The sequence below is a fragment of the Brachyistius frenatus genome, unplaced genomic scaffold, assembly GCF_029030835.1.
Source record: "Brachyistius frenatus isolate BFR_SWC_R1_liver_20210118 unplaced genomic scaffold, ASM2903083v1 Contig_175, whole genome shotgun sequence".
Classification (NCBI taxonomy): domain Eukaryota; kingdom Metazoa; phylum Chordata; class Actinopteri; family Embiotocidae; genus Brachyistius; species Brachyistius frenatus.
In genome coordinates this window covers 447,194-466,675 of record NW_027210774.1, presented here as the reverse complement: position 1 = coordinate 466,675, position 19,482 = coordinate 447,194, and the positions used below count along the sequence as shown (strand labels likewise).

Sequence of the window (19,482 nt, the reverse complement as noted above, 5' to 3'; positions counted from 1 at the left end):
GGGATCCATAGGTTCCACAGTCAGTGTTGCAGCTGGCTGATCATCAAAGGTCTGTCGAATAAGTCTGCTGCAATTCTCTGAATCCTGGACGGCTTCTTTATTTCTTGCTGCAATAGCAACCCTGATGTTATTATATATCTTAGACTCCTGATTTGCTTTCCCACAAGACAGAATTATTAGGCATTTTATATTGGTATTATTGCATTTGATTGGATATATTTAAAATGTTCAGACAAATCCTGTATGAATCCATTCAAAACACCTGCCAAACATCTCTTCCTTCACTCAAAGTAGTGATAGCATAATTCAGAAGAAAGTTAAAAGACCTTTCGTGAGTTTCCGCACCACTAAATAAACAATCTGTAATGTAAGTAGGTGTCCGTATGCATATTTTTGACCCTGCATGTATAATTCTGACACTGCCAATATTTAAGAAAAACCCTAAATACATTAAAAATTGTATTCCAAATTATTTTATCTATTAAAAATGCATGTTTGTCCACTGTGAGCATTGATATCATCCCATGAATGGGTTATAACACAACATTGACACTAGTATTCACCACACAGAGACACCAGTCGTCGCTAAAGGCAGTCTGCCTTGTTCTTGTTTCCCATTGGTCAAACCGTCAGTCACTCACACTGCGCAGCCGCAGCTCGTAGGCTGTCAGTGCCATAGCAACCATAGCAGACATCAACCATCAACATGGTAAGTGGTCTCGACCACGTTTCGTTGCTATTTTTTATTTGTTTTTTTTCTTATTTTGGCGGTAGTAACCATCCAGACTCACATCCAGTGACTTGGTGTCTGAGAGTCACAACTAATGTCGACACGACTGTCGCTGCGAGCTGACACGGGCTAACTTTAATTAGCTGGTTAGCTAGTTAAATAGCTAGCTTAAGATCAGCTGAGTCCTAAAAGTCTGTGGATGTCCGTCCCGATATTTTCCTTCTTTTTTCTTTTCCTAAGGATGTCTCGTATTGTGTCCTATTGTATCTATAGCGGAAACCTCAACATCGAAATTATAATTGTTATTAAGATACGCACCTGTCTTCTACCTGTCTTCTACCTGTCTTCTACCTCTGTCTTCTACCTGTCTTCTACCTGTCTTCTACCTCTGTCTTCTACCTGTCTTCTACCTCTGTCTTCTACCTCTGTCTTCTACCTCTGTCTTCTACCTGTCTTCTACCTCTGTCTTCCACCTCTGTCTTCTACCTCTGTCTTCTACCTCTGTCTTCTCTCTGTCTTCTACCTGTCTTCTCTCTGTCTTCTCTCTGTCTTCTGCCTGTCTTCTACCTTTGTCTTCTACCTGTCTTCTCTCTGTCTTCTACCTGTGTCTTCTACCTCTGTCTTCTACTTGTCTTCTCTCTGTCTTCTGCCTGTCTTCTACCTCTGTCTTCTACCTGTCTTCTCTCTGTCTTCTACCCCTGTCTTCTCTCTGTCTTCTACCTGTGTCTTCTACCTGTCTTCTCTCTGTCTTCTCTCTGTCTTCTACCTCTGTCTTCTCTCTGTCTTCTACCTCTGTCTTCTCTCTGTCTTCTCTCTGTCTTCTCTCTGTCCTCTACCTCTGTCTTCTCTCTGTCTTCTACCTCTGTCTTCTACCTGTGTCTTCTCTCTGTCTTCTCTCTGTCCTCTACCTCTGTCTTCACGGTACCGGGTGAATTCAGCCTCTCCGTGTCTAATAAAAATGTCACGTGGTGTTTTCCAGACTAAACCAATGACTGTGAAAGAAGCGCTGTCCAAATGGGTGAGTGTCTCAACAGACGTAGAAAACCATTGTGTTCATCACAACTATATACAAGAACGTGTGCGTGCGTGCGCGCGCGTGTGTGTGTGTGTGTGTGTGTGTGTGTGTGTGTGCGTGTGTGTGTGTGTGTGTGTGTGTGTGTGTGTGTGTGTGTGTGTGTGTTTCATACAGGAGGAGAAGTCCGGGGAGAAAGCGAGTGAGGCCAAAGCCATAAAGCTGTATGGTCAGATTCCTCCTATAGAGAAGATGGACGCGACTCTCTCCACACTCAGCAACTGCGAGTGAGTCCTGTAATGACGCATATATAAATGTTTTTATTTTAACATGTTTTACGGTACGGTAGCGCTCTGAAGTTCTTTTTGAAAGTACAGGTCTGTCTCTAGTTTTTAGTCCTACCCAGTGAGACACGTGCATGGTTTACTTTTTTACATGTTTCCGCATGCACTTTGAAGGCTTGTGATGAACATTGTTTAGCTCTTTTATATGATATTTGCGGGATCAAGCAGGCATCATATTCAACGGTAGCCTACACGTTTTTTTCTGGGATGCACACATACATGTGATTTGATCCATAATAAAGGTACGAAGGGCTGAACACATATATATTTTTTTTAGGATTAAGTCAGCGTAGCCTTGAGAGAAAGGGCTGCCTCACATTTAAACTTCTGGAACTTTGCGCATTAAAGGATAATTCTGGTTCGTGTCAAAGTGGTGTATTTCCCGTCAATGTGGGCGGCCTTAATATAGATTAAGCAATTTGTTTGGCTGACTTAATCACTCCGCGCGCCGGCTTGTGTGCGTGGGGAAATGACTCGGGCTGAAATTAGTTTGCGAAGGTCCTCACGTTGGTCCGTGGGGTTTATCCTCCGTCGCGTTGAGCTGTTGATTTTTCCAGAAAGTCAGCCCGACACATTTCAACAAACCGGCCTGCACGGATGAATATGCGTCAGATTTTGTCTAAATGGCGAGATCTTCTGACGGAAACCCTCAATGCATTCAACAAAAAAAAGGATTTTCCTAGGTGGCCAGTTTCTGCGTACTTTCAGTCAGACTCGGAAATAAAGGCTTAAAGTGATTCCTTTTCTGTGACTCCCGGTTTCCCCAAAAAAATCTATACCACAAATGTGGAGAGTGCAAAGTTAGCATGACCCATAGAGCCACGTTTACCATGTCGAGGGGCTACCGGTGTTATCCTTTAAGGCAATGTACAAAGTACTAACTTTTTCGTTGTCCCGCAAACATCAGACGGCGAAGCTGAGACGGGCAGACAGGACGCGGCGTAGTCTACAGTTAAACTGCACTTCTGTGATGTTTCCTCACACATGGTGAATTCCTCAGAAACCAGACTTTCGTTCGAGTGCGCAGGCATGTTCGTTAGTTCCCCGTCGTTGATTGCACACATGCACTGTATTTCCAGTGATGCTCTGACGTCGGAAACAGCATAATTGACCCGCATAACAGAACCAAGCAACACGTGTGATACCAACTTTGTATATAATATATATAGATATATACTGTACTGTATATATATATATATATATATATATATATGTTGACTGTGTTTCTTGGTTTGTTTGTATATAATATATATATAGATATATAATGTACTGTATATACTGTGCATTTTATATTTTTTACTGCTATTTACTGCTATTTTTATTGCTTTTCTATTATTCTATTCTATTCTATTCTATTATTTTATTCTATTATTTCTATTGTTATCTTATTGCTTCTGTATGCTGCTGTAGCGGAAAAAAAAATTCCCCTCGGGGATTAATAAAGTAACTACCATACCATACCATACCAAATGATAAATTCATCCTTCAAATACCTGATGTACGTTGTCCTCCCAACAGGAAGCTGTCTCTGTCCACCAACTGCATTGAGAGAATATCCAACCTCAACGGCCTGAGTGAGCGTTTACGGCATAAATACATAAATCCAGACATAAACACACTCGATTCACGGATGTGACGTTATGTTGTTTCCTTCCAGAGAACCTGAGGATACTGTCTTTAGGGAGGAATAATATAAAGACGCTCTCTGGGCTGGTAAGTTACTTAAGAACCAGAAGGAACTCGTTTGAATTTGAGGTGTTTTGTCATTTCTTCTCTTTTCCTTCTTTGTTTTTAAAAATATATATATATATATTTTTTAATTACTTTCAGAAATAGTTACACATGCTAATTCAATACTTTGAATGTACATTGTTTAACATCATTTTTTTGTGTGTGTGTGTCTGTGTCTGTGTGTGCAGGAGGTGGTAAAAGACACATTAGCAGAGTTGTGGATCTCTTACAATTTAATAGAGAAGCTGATAGGAATTCAATGTATGAAGAACCTGAAAGTCCTGTACATGTCCAACAACCAGGTCAAAGATTGGGGTAAGCAACATTGATTAACATTGTCAGCAAATTCAACTTTGAAAAAGACGGAAATTAACCATTTATATGCCACTAAAGGTTTCTAACTTCATAGAAATGTTTTCTTCTGCCTAATTATTGATATTTTTTTGAGCTAATGTTTTGATGATTTGTTGGATTTTCCTTGATGCGCCACTCACTGTGGCGTATGATGTCTTTTCTGTGTTTGTGTAGGGGAGTTTGAGAGGCTCGCTGACTTGCCGTGCCTCGCAGACATGGTTTTCGTTGGAAATCCTCTGGAGGAGAAGCATTCATCCGAGGGAACCTGGATGGATGAAGCCTGTAAAAGACTTCCTAATCTGAGAAAACTAGACGGTAAGATTGTTTCAGCAGCAATGTGTACAAGAACGACTGCTCGTATTGTCATTATTCTACGGCTGCGGTCCTTCCTTGAGAGTACAGACGTTGGGAAATAGTTACCGTCAAATTCACTTGGTTCCTTCCAGAAACTTACTAGAAAATGGAAAAAAAAAAAAAAAGAGGAAAGGACAGACCTGTAAATGATACCAAAATGGCTTGGAGGCCTGCGAAATGAGAAAGGAGTAAAATAAAACGATGACTACATTTTACATTGTCACTTGTGAGGCACATAACCGTGATAAGTTGTTGCTTGGAGATATGACTGATGATCTCTTTTTCCATTGTTTCCAGGAACCCCAGTCATCAAACAGGAAGTGGATGATGGAGATGGAGAGAGTTGAGAAGCATGACAATCAACAAAATTCCAACCTTTTTCCCCAAAGAGTCTCCCCCCCCCTCTTTTTTTTTATTATTATTTTTTTTTTAAAGTTTTGTATGGTTTGTAATGGCGCTTTCCTTTATATGAAATGTTTTTACAACAGCATAGAGTTTGTTGTAGATGAACAAGCACAAAATAACCAACACACGTGTGTTTTAGAGTTGGAAAAACATCTTTTAAATTGGTAACGCAGCCTTTGTGGCTTTGGTACCAGAATGTGGTTTTGGATGACAAGTTACTACATGATGAGCACATTTTCTAAAGCTATTTAACAGCATTAGACGTTTTTGACTGTCAAACTGTGAAGGATATTGAAGCTAATGTGAAGTGTTCTCATGAACTGAAAGTTGTGAGTAGTGTAAGTTAACAATGCGTTTTTTTTTTTTTATAATGTCCTTCATCTCGTATGACTTGTGTTCTTCTAGCAAGAACTGAAGCAGACTGTAGCACACAGACAAAGGTCCCTGCTCACTAGCAGTGAACCAGATGTTAGGTAGGTACTATTACTATTAAGCTCCATGCTGATGGACTGTCTCCAGCTGCATAAGAAGTTTGGCTGTCAACACCCAACACTGTCCTGTGTCCATACAAATCCTAAAAGATTAGCTGCATTACGCTACAATGACGTCACATTTGACGAAGCAGGGGAAAAAAACAAAAACCCCGAATGGTTACAAAAAGTCAAACGCGTGGAAAAAAACAAACAAATCCAGCTAATCGTGTCATTCCTGCCGTGATACTTGAACAGCATACCGTTTCAGGAATCAATAAACTCAGGCTGTGTTAACGAAAGCTGACTTCTCTGATCGGTAAGCAGCAGCTGCTTTTAAACAGGAGTTTTGTTTACAATGTGCCGTCCTTCTCACGGGGATGAACGCATCATCTTCAGCCGCAACGACCTTTGGACAGGACTGTGGAGCCAACACAGCTGAGATTGAAAAACTTAATAGAGCAAAAATAATTCCACAATTCTGTTAGATGCTGTGTCGATTGAGATCTTTCAATCTGCATAACACTTGAGTCTTAATAGTGTACCGTATGACTAAACTTGATTGTATTCACATTTAACACAAGGGAAGAAAATAGTCTTCTGTATTTCCCTGAGTTTGGTTTTCCTTGCTGAAGTTTTCACCCGTGTTCCTGTTCGTAAAGATGTGATACAAAGTTGAATGCATGCATTTCACTTCATTTACTCCCAATGTCTTTGTAGGTCCGTTTTTATGGTTTAGATCATTTTAGGCACGTTTGTTCATATACTTGTTGGATGACTTCAAATGACTTTGATATTTTGAAATAAATAATATTGATGTACTTTGTTATTTTCTCAGTCCAGCCTTAACCTACCGTTAATCTTAATTTGATCATTAATTTGGTAATATTCAATAGTGCAGTGTATATAAAAAAAAAAAAAGCCTGTTTTTTTTTATAATCTATACTAAAAGGTTACTTAAGATCATGTGATTGTCTTTTGTCTCCAGGAGATGCTTTAAAGCAAAAGTGTTTTTTTTTTTTTTTTACTGATTTTTACAGCCTATGTAAATGAGTGAACTGCATTTAATATACCTAAAAGCAGTGGTGAATGTAACCGAGTACATTGACTGAAGTAAGATAAGATACTTTAGTCGAGAATTTCCATTCCATGTCACTGGACACTTCCCTTTATAGTTTAAAGGGAAATATTTGACTTTGTACTCCACTGCATTTATCAGACAGCATTAGTTACTTCATAAAATTGAGATATTTTCATTCAGAACAGAGCCTATGAAGTGCTAATAAAATATGAAACTTAGTAATAAATCACATTGCCCAACAGAAGTGCTGAAGGCAACTGACCCAAAACTAGTAAGTAAGATTTAAGCCATTAGTCATATAAAAACATTAAAGAGTTTAAGCTTCTCTGACCTGATAATTTGCTTCACATTATCCATATTTTCAACAATCAGGGTTTGAAATGCTCGTCGTATGAAACAAGAATTATAAGTTATTTTTTTTCAAAGGAGGTTCTTGAGCTTTACTTGGTCTGACAGTGTCTTGTGTTTTTCATTTGTTTTAATGGTTTATTTTGTCGTTTTATTTTTTTTAAATCAATAGACTAATTAAGAAAATAATCAGTAGATTAATCCATATTGAAAATAATCATCAGTTGCAGCCCTGTAACGAGATCTTCTTCATTAATGGATGACAGATAACAGTCTGATGATAGGCTATGTAATATATAATAAAACTCACATCAGACATTTTCATGCATTTATTAGTCTTACTCTCAACTTTGAATACTTAGGCTAACTAATCATACTTAGATAACTGTAGACAAGTAAGATATTGAATGTATAAGTTTGACCTGTAATTTTAGTATTTGTACTGTGTGGTATTAAGTACAGAATCAGAATCAGGCTTCTTGGTCAAACATGTTATGGAATTTGCTTTGATAGGCGGAGGCTCCAAGTACGCATTCAACATGAGATATATATATATAAAAAAAAATAACAGAGACTTAAAAAGATAACAGCAGCAACACATAAAACCTTAACATTTTAAATTGGATCTTCTTCCACCACTTGGGGGTGCTACTGAGACAATCGAAATATTCGCCCGGCCCACCGCTTTAGAGTCCCGTTTCTTATTGGCTGACGTAAAAGTCAATCAACATTTCGGAGCACATTCGCTTCCCTGGCAACGGACTCTCGTACCCGGAAGTTATTGTCTTCACCGGGAAACATCAACAGCTCAAACTCTCAGAAAGAGCATCCACACACATTGGGCGTGTGCTGTCCGCTGCGCTTGTAATGCGGCGGAGTGAAGCATCCGTGAGCGTGGAAATAAAGCAGGTGATCGGAGCTCTCTGTAGACTTTTAACGGCGACCGGCCTGGACGCGGTACCGGCACCGGAGAGCTTCAGGCGGGCGAAGTTTGGCGGCGGACGTGAGGTGCGTTCACCGTCCTGTCCGCCGTCAGGGCGGAAATAACAAGAATAACAAGAGCACATGTTCAGTTTATACATATATTGGATTTTAACAGACAAGAGTTGCAAAAAAAAAAAAAAAAAAGCTGTGTGGAATTTTTAATAAGCTTTAATCTTGTTATTTAATGGATGACACAAATTTATTTCCTCCCCCCCCCCCCCCCCGAGTTCCCAATTGGATTAATCCACGGTTATGACATGTGGACATAATAAGTGTTATAAGTTCAAATAATAAGTCCTATTACAACTCTTTCTAACAGAGTGAACAATACATTTTGACACGGGTAGTGATTTTTCTCAATGTTTTGCAGGAGGATCAGTTTTGGCAGATTCTCGCCAATATACTTCAGACAACCGGCATTGTTTCTCCTGAAACCAGCTCACAGCTGAGAGGAGGTCTGTACAATTCAAATTCTTTGTCCTGAACTTGATTCGTGTTCATTTCAGCTGTTTGTTGTTTTTTTTTTTTACACTCATGACGAGCGAAAAATGAACCTCAGTGAAAGATTAGTTGGTCACAATATAAGTGTGTGCACTGGCAGTTTCAAGTTCCCACATCACACTCCTGTAAGTTAAATTGGACCAGAATTTGCATCCAAATTATTTGTAAATGTCACAAATCATGATTGTCAATGAGAGCAGAGTAACTTTCAGCAGGTGAATGTGAAAAGTAAAACAGCTTTCTAGTTTTAAACTCTTTAAACTGGGAATAGCGTCTATGGGAATTGTTCAACTAGAAAAAGAAAGGCCATTCAGAGGTTAGGACAGTATTCAACTGATCCTAAATAGACTAACGAAGGGCCGGCAAGGTGTTTATCGGTCTCCTCAGGCCATAAATGACCTATATCCATGAATAATGGAATATGTTGTCAATTTGTTATTCGATCCATCCGTAGGTAGTATTGGATTATTGCCCAGCCCCACCTTGGCTGTCCCATTAACATCAGAGAGGACATTTTCTAGATTGATCAATTACTCTTATCTTTTTTTTTTTTTTTAATTGTTTTTACATGAGTATGAAATGAATGCAAGGAAAAGCACCTACAATGCTGTAAATGCACATTATCCAATACAAATGATTAAATCGTTGTATAAAGGCTTCTTGGAACCTTTTAATATGCACTTTACCTGTAATTTATTTATCTACTGAAATACATGTTGCGTGTACAAGGCTTTGCAAAAGCAACATAAACATGTATTGACAGACCAACCGAGAGATCTGTGTGGTTGTAACCTTTTTTTTTTTAGGATTTTCTTCACGTTGCGACTTCTTTGCTCTCTTCCTGTAACCACCATGCACCCACAATTTAGATTGAATTTGACTGTTTTGACTTTTTGGCATTACATAGAAAAAAACAAAAAGAAGTGATTCTGTGCTGCTCCTCATACCAAACTGGACCAGTTTTGAGAGGATTAAAAGTTTCGTGGACTCGTTCATGTGTTTTCTTTGTGTGCCTCAGAGGGCAGGAAGCTGGTGGCTGCAGGCTTGTGGCAGACTGGCTACCATGCCGACTGGATGTATGTCAGGGAGGGAGGAGAAGGAGAGGAGAGAAGGAGTTTGTCCAGCAGAGATCTCCTCCTGGCTTTGGGCTGGCTGCTTGCTACAGAAACCCTGGAGAAACTGTTGACACAGCGAGTACAGCAATTGGACAAAGCACTACTCGCATCCATACCTGTAAGTACAACTACTACACTATTAACAGCACAATAATATGTCGATAAACCTAATTCTGTATTTATATATTTGTATATATCTGTGACTCTGTGTGTGTGTTAGGTGAACCTTCAGCTTTCCAATGAGCTACAGTTAGAACCAGCCTCGCTGAGTAGACTTCAGTGGCTCATTGGGTGTCTCAGACACCAGGGACGGAGCCTGCTGTCCGCGCTACAAGAGCGAACTCAAATGCTTCATGCTGTGAGAAAATCCACTTTTCTGTTTCCAAAAAAAAAACAAAAAATTGACATTAGCTAAAAGCTTGTAAGACTTTTTGACCATTAGAATTGACACATCATCACTCTCTCCATTGTTAAATCCTTTCGATTGCCGTCACAACTTGTATTTCTACCCAAGTACTTATGTGAAAGTCGGAGTGACTTACTCTTTCCATGTGATAACACTATATACAATATCACAGACAAATGGGATAGACAGTGAAATCTTGACTTACTAAGCCACTTACTTAAAAGAGTAAAAACCTAGTATAAACCTGCAGGGGCTTAAAGAGTCATATAAATTATTTATTGAACAATTTATGATATTGGACTGTAACTTATAATGTATTCTTCAGGTTATTTCTGCCAGCCCTCCCTTCACTGGATCTTCCGTCTCTGATCAAAGCTCTGCGGTGTTAAAGGAGGTAAGTGTGTCCGTTGCTACACAAAGACTGGGTCAAAAAAAAAAATCTAGTAGACGGCATTTAATTTGGAACGGGATCTTTTAATTCAAAACAGATACAAGATGTTGCTCCAATCAGCCGATCAGTGGCTTTCACTCAGTGACAGACCGTTATTATGGTCTTTTTCTCCCCTCTACTGACCTATTCCCAGTGAAATACACTCAAGTCAAAAGTTTGTGCTCTTTTTTGGTTCGCACTGCCTGCTTTATAGTTCCCTTAAGCTGGTAACATATGGCCTGACACCATCCACATCGATCACCATAAATAGTGGATTAAAAAAAAAATGACACTTAGAATTAACCACATGACAACAAGCTCAACTAGCTGTTGCAGCAGCGGATTAGCTCGATGTTAATAAGGTGAAAACAACAAGAGCTTATCAACAGCTTTATCAGATGGTGCCAGGTATCATTAGTAACTTAAGTTAACATTGCCTGTAGTCACCAAAAACCGTCACTAAACCTGCTGATTTATGCTTTCGTCAGAAAGTTGACTTATATAAATATGAATTAGAATATAACTTTTCATCCAACTGTGATATTATTATACAACCCCGCTTCCAAAAAAGTTGGGACGCTGTGTAAAATTTAATAAAACCAGAACGCCATGAAATCATGTAAACCCATATTTAATTGAAAATAGACTAAAGACAACATATCAAATGTAAAAACGGAGACATTTTATTGTTTCAATAGATATATTGCGTCAATAGGTATATAATGAAGAGAAAAACATCTCACTTGGAATCTTGCTAATAACACGAGGACGGGGGCAATTTCGAGGTGCAGATATTTCAAGAATAAGCCCCTAAATATAGAATATAGAGGGTTCGTGAGAATAACTATATTGTTTGTAATCATATTGCTAATGAAGCGTTTATTGATTTGTTTTCTCTAGAAGCCACAAAACTACAGTAAAATACAAAAATGTTCATTTTCACAACCCTGAGTGCTGTTGAATGTTTTAAAACTATGTTGTAAAGTGTGTACGTTTCTATTTTGTTATAGGATTGTGCTAGTATCCGCCAACTCTGTGACCTTCTAGAAGCATATTTGAACTGGAAACAGGTGGAGAATATCTTCTGGACCTGGATGGTAGGTTAGATGCAACGACACACCGGAAAACACGGAAACAAGTAAAAGAAATAAAATCCTCAATGTGGGAAAAGTGTCATGCAATTAGCAAATCATACATTTATGAAAAAAGAAATATGAAGTTTTACAAACCAGACGCTGATGTATTTTGCTTGGACTCAGTTATACAAATATTGATCCCAACCTTCTGTATTTGCTGTATTCTCCCCTCTGTGTCCTCAAAGATGCCAGCAGTCATGCATGGCAGGAAATGTGATAATAAGCGTGTGTGTGTGTGTGTGTGTGTGTGTGTGTGTGTGTGTGTGTGTGTGTGTGTGTGTGTAGGACAGTGTGGTGGACTGCCACCTGACAGATTCTGTTGTTAAGAGGCCTATACATGCACCCAACGGGCGTTCAACAGCTTGTCACCACATGAACCGGGGGCTGGAGAAACTGGAGGACATGCTATTGAGGCTGCCCACAGCACAGGTGTGCAACACACATACACACACGCTGTTCATTCCTTCACAAGTCAGTGCCCAATGTTTTCATCAGGCTTGAATAATTCTTACGGAGGATTGAAAAGTGAAGGAAAATGCACTTCCTGTAGGTTGTGTATGTCTACTGTGACATATTCAATGTAAAGTAAATTAAATCACAACAGAGGTTATTTCATGGCACTTAACACATTAAAGTCCTGACAGCAGAACTTTACAGCATTATACAGAGAAACCCAACAATTCAACAATTCCCACATAAGCTGGGAGGGAAAAAAAAAACCCTCCTCTTTAAGGGAGAAAAACCTCCAATAGAGGGAAGAAAAAACTCCCTCTTAACAGGAAGAAACCTCCGACAGAACCAGGCTCAGAGGTGGGCGGAGCATCTGGTTCGGGTAAGGGGAGAGCAGAGAGAGAAAAGGACAGCATAGAGATCCGAGACATGAACTGCTGGTGGGACCGACAGTCACAGAGCAGAGACATGCAGCTCCACGGCCGGGACATCTGCTAAAGGAAAATGAACAGCAGCCATGCGAGCAAGGGAACTGATTAGAGAGGCAATCGATAACAAGCAAAAACTATGGGAGAGAAAAAGCATGACGTTAATGAGATGTAATGGCGAGATACGAGTGTATAGAGAGTGAAAGAAGAAGAAAGAAGCTCAGTGCATCACGAGGTCCCCCAGCAGCCTCGGAGTATAACAGGATAACTAAGGGATGGTTCAGGGCCACCTGAGCCAGCCCTAAATATAAGCTTTAACAAAATGGAAAGTTTTAAGGCTGACCTTAAAGCTAGAGAGGGTTATATGTGATTGTAGTGGATGAATTGGAGCAGGTTTTTTTTTTTTTGCAGACAACAGTTTGAGTGTCCATCTTTTGCTTCTCTGCAGTGTCTTTCTGCCTATTTACAGGCAGGATGGTGCAAAACCCGGTAGGCACACTTTGAGGCTACACACAGTCACAGCACCAAACTGTTGTTCATCAAAAATAGCTCTATCATACCATGCAATTCTATTTAATTTAATTTTTCCAAAATGATTTGATTGATGATTTGCAAATGATGTAAACCGCAACTTTTTTGCAACGTGTTGCTGCCATCGAGTTCAAAATGAGCATTTTTGAACGAAAACAATAACATTTCTCAATTTCAACATTTCATATGTTGTATTTTTTTTAAATTTTCAATTAAATATGGGTCTATGTGATTTGCAAAGCATCGTATTCTCTTTTTCTTACACATTTTACACAGCGTCCCAACCTTTTTGGAAAAGGTACAAGTTGCCTCTATAGTAAAGTAGCAATAATGACATGGCACTATAAAGACAGAACTAAATACTGTCCGAACATTTTGCACTATATTATACAGTTTTTCTTGTTTATATTGATAGCTGTTTGCTTCTACTGTTTGTTCCTGTCTAATTGCATTCATCCTCTCTTTTAGGAAGGACAGAGGAGACGCAGAGGGGACGTTAAGGACAGAGAAGTAGGAACAAGGTTACAGGCTGGATCGGGTGCCTCCCCCGTGCCCCCTCTTCTCTCTTCTCTCCCCTACTCACCCTCTCTCACCCGGGCGTATAGAGCCAGACTCCGGGCTGAGAAGCCGGTCAGACAGAGCCGCCCCCCAGCAGAGGGACCCCGCAGCCGTCCCAGGGCTCCAGACGACCTGGAAGCGTCTCAGGCTGCAGAGCTGCTTCTTCATGCAGAGGCTCTGCTGCTTGAGAGGAGGAACCGGCAGAGACAGGCCAACAGGACGCAGCTGCAGGACATGATTGGCAGGCTGGATGAACTGGTGTTGATGCCACCATAGACTTTTTAATTTTTTTTTTTTTTTTTTTTTTTTTTTAATTGGATGATTCAATTTAGAATTCATTCAATCTAGCTTTCCAGATATGATAACTGAACACAGTTTTTGGACTCTCCAGCCTGAATGGTACGAAACCATGGTGACAAGACTTCAGAAGTTTTGCCTCAGTCACTGTACTGCAAAATACGTTGTATTAGTGAGCTTTAAAGGTGTTGGTAGATGTAGTTTTGAACTTTAAACCGTCCCAGGCTTGCTGTTTTCATCTGCTGCCAGGTTTGTTTCGCTGCCTTACTGAAATTCAGCTGAAACATGAGATTCCTACCTCAGTCTTGGAAAGGAAATGGACAAATATACTACCAGTCAGACGTTTGTGCACACCTACTCATTCAAAGGATTTTCTTTATTCTACATTGTAAAACAAAACTGAAAATATCAACACAATGAATTAACATATATGGAATTATGTTGTGACAAAACAAGCCACTGTTTGCCTCAATGACAGCTTTGCACACTATTTACAATAAAATAACGTCACCTGAAATAGTTTTTAATCAACCGTTAGTTAGTTAACTGGTAGAATTGCTTGCCTTTACAGATATCAGTTGTGCTGTGCTGAGGTGGTGTTGTTAATCAGCGATTTAATCAGAATTCAAGGAAACACAAAATCAGCATGGCAAACACAACATTCTGCAGCGACTTACTATCACATCTGATTTGTGCTTATTGGGATTATTCTTTGTTTTTCAACAGGACAATGGACCAAAACACACCTACAGGCCTCCAAATGGACCTGTTTAAATAACCACTTAATACCAACCCTTACACTCTGCTTTGTTAAATTGCTTACAAATTTACAGATCGATCATAGAATTGCTTGGTTGTTTTGAATAACACTATAAATTTCAGCTGTTGTGATACTTCTGTATGAATTCAAACATGATATACAGACGTCAAAAACATAATTTTGATATTTATTAATTCATTGAACTGAAAACAACTCAAATTATTTTTCAGCAGGACCAACACACTGACATACGATTTTAACATCCACAACACATATCTGTATTGTTCATCAAACTATCCATTGGAAAATTAATAACTTAATTATAATTTTAAGCAGGAATGGAATAAAATGTTACAAGAAATAGAAATAGTGTTGGCAGCTTTTGAGGTCGATACTATCTTCTGTTTTCATAAACTGACTGGCTGAATAATCCCTTAGAGATTTAAAAGGCCTTTTGTCATTGTGGGGTTCAGAAAGTTGGTCTGACTTTGTGGTAAAAGAGCTGTAAAGACTATTGATCATGAAGAATTAACCACCAGTAGTTTCTGCATGTAGGAGTTGAGCCACTTCTGCCTCTCCATGGAAGTGAGGAGCTTACTCTTCTCTCTGAAGGCAGCATCGTCAGCCACCACCATGTTCCTCTTCACCATCCTGGTTCCTTGAGATGACCATTCAGCAGGCCACACCCCCTCCACGCTATAGATATTCAGACAGAGATGCTATTAGAGACCAAAAAATAAGTCAAGGTACCAGAGGGAACAACACTAATATACGACTGGTGTTTTTTTTTTTTTTTTTCACTTAAACTGAACCGGATCTGATAACATTTATAATTCTTGTAAAATGTTGTCTTTCATTTAAGACGCACTGCTTAACTTTGCTGTCGCTTCCAATTTCACCCCAGAAGCCAGATTTTCCTCTGAGACTACCTGTTTAAAGCAATACTTTGACATTTTGGGAAATGGTTTATTTACCGTCTTTCCATGAAATCCAGATGAGAATGTAATCACCACTTTATAAATAGGATATTGCAATTGCCTGGGTCTGTCTGCCAATTGCTCCACAGTTTCAGTCTCCGCTGTGATTCTAGTCTGGAAACATTCCCTCAGCCACTCTGAAGTGTCAGACCATTCAGTACCCACTCTGGGTGGCTAAGTGCAATGACCTTGAAGTCATGCATTTGTTTTGAAATGTAGTTCTAACAATGGCGACATTGGGAGAGTTTTGGTGCACAACATGTGTCATATGGTCAATGCCGATTGGTTGAAAGCTACTCCTGTAGTTTTAAAAATGTATTTTAAAATTAACCTGAGGACTACACCTATTAGGACGCAACAACTGCAAACAAACCCAATTGAGCACACCCACACTCACACCCAAACCCTTTATTCTGACTCCAGAAGTAGATCATAGGTAATAAACCTGCCGTTTTCTGACTATTTCAGGCAACATTGTTCTATTTTTTTTTTTTTTAGCTGTCTGTGTGGTACTGTTTGCAAGTTACACACTTGCTGAATTCTAAATTGCGTACTTTTGGAGATTATGGTCATGCAATAAGGCTGGCCTGCTTGGTTATTTTCAGTCTTCTGATGAGATTTAAACAGATTTTGGCAGGGTTTGCCTCTCTATGGGCAAAGGCTCCACCGAAACAAGTTGCCTCCCTTAACTGTTTTACAAGGGCACCATTGCTGCATCCAGGGTTTAGGATCAGTCAAGACTTATGAGTAAGAGTATACAAATACGAAGTAGGCCAGTGTATTTTTGTCCCCTATACCGGATGATTTATGGGTGCAGCCAGACCATTCTCCAGCGCTGGCACAGGACGGTTGGATATAGGTCTGGCTATGTGAGACCAGCCTAACGTGACATGAAGACTGGAAACATGGTCAAACAATAACCTACAAAAATCGACCCCTCCCAAGAAGTGCTGACAGACAAATTACCTGTAAAGCTAGAGTTTTGAAATGGATTATGGAAACAGATCTCTTATGGTTATTAGTGAGCACTTTTTTTGCAAGATTTTGAGGGCCACGCCAGCTGTTTCCCTTTGTTTCCAGTCTTTGTGCTAACGTTATGGTAATTATGTCCTGGATGTATCTTTGTATTTAATGTCGAGATTTGATGATATGGATCATCTAATCTAAGGCAAAATTAATTTTCCCAAATTATCAAAATACTTTTTCAAAAAGGCCGATTATAAAATTATAATATAAATTTCACATTTATTCTTACGGAATTTCCCAGGAACCACACGGGGTCAGGATATAATTCAAATGGGTTATGAGATAGGAGGAATACAAATACATATTTTTTTCAGGTCACACTATGTTTTACTTTACAAATGAAAAGGAAAATATATGAAAATTGTAGATATTTGCAAACTGTGGCAAGGCTCTCAAGGAAATTTAGATTTAAACTTTTCAATAGAGATTCTGCAATGAGAGCAACTGCCTTAGTGGAATAGAGCCACGCAAATGGTAGGGGTTTAGTTTTTTAGATATATTATGCGTCTCTGAAATCAGTTCAAATCACAAGTTGTGGTTTTACATGTTGTTTTTTCTGGCGTCTGGAATTACCTGGCAACCTCACATTGATGAAAAAAACATGATAGATTGTTACTCTGCCGTCTGTGTGCAAACAAAACAAACAAATAACAACATGTTAATTAATCATCCTTTGCAAGAGGATATGAAACAGAGTTTGGACTAATAATGCATGTTGGCTTAGGAGTTGAATAATAGAATAATAGATTTGAGAAAAGTAATTGTGGTGCAGCTGCTTTTTATCAACCCCCCCCCCCCCATTTCTGTTGCATATGTTAAATAGTTTAATGTGATTAGAACTTTAAAATCCCCTCAGTTACCTTGACTCTGCTCTCTCCGGGGAAAATAGCCACACTTCTCTCATCATTCCTGCCTTGCTGTCTGTGGCTGCTCTGAGGCTGGGCGCCGACATCATTTGGATGCTCCAGTCACGGAGAGAGATCGAAGGGAAGAGGACATCCCAGCTGTCTCGTTTAGGGTCCTCTGAATCATCAGGACCTCTGAAATCAGATAAGATGACACTTCCCTGATTTTGTGCAAAAGTGGGATCATAGAATATATGGCAAGTGCTGCAAATAAAATAGAACATATAAAAATCTGTCTAGATCATATAATCCGTGTTTAGCATAGTGAATAACCACCTGAGAGGTAGTTGAGGCTGAGGGAAGCCAGATGTCAGCAAGGTCATACCCAGAATGCCAAGCAGCAGGAGGGACATACGAGGAAAAGCAGGAAGCTCGGACATCCTAAAAACAACAATAAAAGCAAAACATGGAGTTTTATTAGACATGTTCCTTAGCAGAACACAATCAAAAAGTTACATAATGAAAAAACACGACTTGAGTTTCTGGACTTGTGTTGAATCATGTAAAGTCACATAAAATTTCCTGATTTTGAAGACTGGCATATTTATATTATATTAATATTACAGCAAATAGAATGAGCTGACAGTATTTCATGACCATTCAATGCAATCCACGAGGAGTACCTTCCATGGTTTAAAAAAAGGACAAAAACACCCCTGCTATTCAATGACACCTAAACCCAAAACAGCAATGTTTAGGCACCCGGACATCACCTCTGTCATGCTGCTGAAATGAGTCACTTCAGATTGTGTCAAATGCTCCAGACAGCCTACTACGAGCTGTTGTTATTGTTGTTTAAAAAAAAAAAAAAAATCGAATTACTTCTGTTTCTTTCTTTCATTTTTTAAACATTGTTGTCCAACACAAAGCTTTGAAAAAAATTAAAATAAAACGCAATTCTCCATCACAAACTATTGGAAAATAGTCCCCGTAATAAACAATTTACTAATCTGCACCCAAACAAAAGAACATTGGCTTCGGGCAGACGTATTGGTAATATGTTTTTACAGTTGTCAGTAGGCAAATAGTTTTCTTACCTGCTTCTCAGGTGATTGTGTTTGTCTGTCTGTCCGTAAAAAGGTTGTTGTAGCAGCAAGCAGCCTCTGAAGGTTGGACTACAGGTTGGAGATCAGCTGTCCCATCAGAAGAAAAAAGGTTTCCGGACGAACTACCACCAAAGGAAGGAACTAGCCACAGCAACAGGGATTCAAAAAGGTACTTTCAGTTTGTTGTTTACTTATATATACCAATTTCTTATGTTTTTATCTCCTCTAAACAGAAAGAAGTTCAGATATAAACTTGGATTTACATTCCTTCTGTATTTTTCTTGTCACTGTGCTGTGTGCAGGTGGATGATTGTTGAAAACCACCAGTGTTCTGTCTTACATACTTATATACCTAAATCCCCCCATCCCCCCAAACCCACCCACACATATACTCAAGCGTATACGCCCTTCACTAGATCAATCCAACAAGTTGAGTGTGCAAGGGGACGATCCTTGTGGAAGTGTTAGTTGGCTTGTTAGTGTCCTATTTCAAAGACTCTAAGTCGTGGTGCTATAGAGAGCCCAGTATCTTATTACAGAAAATCATTATAGTGCTGCTGTGTATATACGTGCATATGTGTTCATTCAAACCCGGTGGGGGATGAACCAAACAAACTGATGTTTCTCTCCAAGACCTGGGAAATACAATCTTACCAGACATTCACTGTGGCACATTAGGACAAAACAAAAATATAGTGCCTTTTTGCACGTCAGAGAAGGAAGGCAAAAATAAAGCCATGAGCAACAAGGAGCGGCAATGTAGACTTGACAAAGCCAAGCGAAATCAATTTACCTACTTGAACACCTTTAAGAAATCCAGACAAGACCGTTGTCATTTATAGGTATTAGCGTTTGTTTTTACACTATTTAGACTTCAAAACATATTCAGACCCCTTAATTTTTTGCACACTTTACAGCGTTGTAAATTTGGTTTTAAATGTTTTTAAATGCAACATTTTTATTTATTTATTTATTTATTTATCTACAATCGACCACCTGGAATGACATTGACAAAGTGATACCTAAATTAGCTAAAATATAAATTTCCCTGTAATGTAAACATATTTTTGAAAGGGCAATGTACATTAGACCAAAAACAAAAA

At 39.1% G+C, this 19,482-nt stretch overlaps 3 protein-coding genes across 4 annotated transcripts; 2 read left to right on the top strand and 1 right to left on the bottom strand.

Moving 5' to 3' along the window:
- The first annotated feature begins 663 nt into the window (after nucleotides 1-663).
- Nucleotides 664-6,221, top strand: dnal1 (dynein, axonemal, light chain 1). The gene is made up of 8 exons (XM_069717462.1): nucleotides 664-709; nucleotides 1,710-1,748; nucleotides 1,920-2,029; nucleotides 3,605-3,660; nucleotides 3,744-3,799; nucleotides 4,006-4,132; nucleotides 4,346-4,486; nucleotides 4,823-6,221. Exons 1-8 carry the CDS (start codon nucleotides 707-709, stop codon nucleotides 4,870-4,872), a joined length of 582 nt encoding a protein of 193 aa, XP_069573563.1. The 5' UTR covers nucleotides 664-706; the 3' UTR covers nucleotides 4,873-6,221.
- A 1,460-nt stretch (nucleotides 6,222-7,681) lies between these two features.
- tedc1 (tubulin epsilon and delta complex 1) lies at nucleotides 7,682-13,878 on the top strand. The gene is made up of 8 exons (XM_069717436.1): nucleotides 7,682-7,837; nucleotides 8,184-8,268; nucleotides 9,333-9,547; nucleotides 9,650-9,787; nucleotides 10,161-10,229; nucleotides 11,276-11,362; nucleotides 11,687-11,830; nucleotides 13,279-13,878. Exons 1-8 carry the CDS (start codon nucleotides 7,697-7,699, stop codon nucleotides 13,642-13,644), a joined length of 1,245 nt encoding a protein of 414 aa, XP_069573537.1. The 5' UTR covers nucleotides 7,682-7,696; the 3' UTR covers nucleotides 13,645-13,878.
- Nucleotides 13,879-14,096: 218 nt separating this feature from the next.
- On the bottom strand, nucleotides 14,097-18,635 carry pth2 (parathyroid hormone 2). 2 transcript variants are annotated; one of them, XM_069717438.1, is made up of 5 exons: nucleotides 18,371-18,635; nucleotides 17,610-17,714; nucleotides 17,289-17,468; nucleotides 17,002-17,052; nucleotides 14,097-15,121 (listed from the first exon to the last, which is right to left on the bottom strand). In XM_069717438.1, exons 2-5 carry the CDS (start codon nucleotides 17,711-17,713, stop codon nucleotides 14,944-14,946), a joined length of 513 nt encoding a protein of 170 aa, XP_069573539.1. In that variant the 5' UTR covers nucleotide 17,714; nucleotides 18,371-18,635; the 3' UTR covers nucleotides 14,097-14,943. The 2 variants fall into 2 exon arrangements, with proteins under 2 accessions (XP_069573539.1, XP_069573540.1); XM_069717439.1 differs by lacking the exon at nucleotides 17,002-17,052.
- Between the last annotated feature and the right edge of the window lie 847 nt (nucleotides 18,636-19,482).

What these genes read in the sequence shown, in the direction of transcription:
- pth2 (XM_069717438.1), bottom strand. Translation starts at nt 17,713, where the DNA reads ATGTCCGAGCTTCCTGCTTTTCCTCGTATGTCCCTCCTGCTGCTTGGC. An exon ending in CAGCCTCAACTACCTCTCAG is followed by an intron (nt 17,469 to 17,609) that starts GTGGTTATTCAC and finishes ATCTGATTTCAG; the next exon opens with AGGTCCTGATGATTCAGAGG. An exon ending in CATCAATGTGAGGTTGCCAG is followed by an intron (nt 15,122 to 17,001) that starts GTAATTCCAGAC and finishes GAATATCTATAG; the next exon opens with CGTGGAGGGGGTGTGGCCTG.
- tedc1 (XM_069717436.1), top strand. Translation starts at nt 7,697, where the DNA reads ATGCGGCGGAGTGAAGCATCCGTGAGCGTGGAAATAAAGCAGGTGATC. An exon ending in AGTTTGGCGGCGGACGTGAG is followed by an intron (nt 7,838 to 8,183) that starts GTGCGTTCACCG and finishes AATGTTTTGCAG; the next exon opens with GAGGATCAGTTTTGGCAGAT. An exon ending in GAACTCAAATGCTTCATGCT is followed by an intron (nt 9,788 to 10,160) that starts GTGAGAAAATCC and finishes TGTATTCTTCAG; the next exon opens with GTTATTTCTGCCAGCCCTCC.
- dnal1 (XM_069717462.1), top strand. An exon ending in AAGAAGCGCTGTCCAAATGG is followed by an intron (nt 1,749 to 1,919) that starts GTGAGTGTCTCA and finishes TGTTTCATACAG; the next exon opens with GAGGAGAAGTCCGGGGAGAA. An exon ending in TAAAGACGCTCTCTGGGCTG is followed by an intron (nt 3,800 to 4,005) that starts GTAAGTTACTTA and finishes CTGTGTGTGCAG; the next exon opens with GAGGTGGTAAAAGACACATT.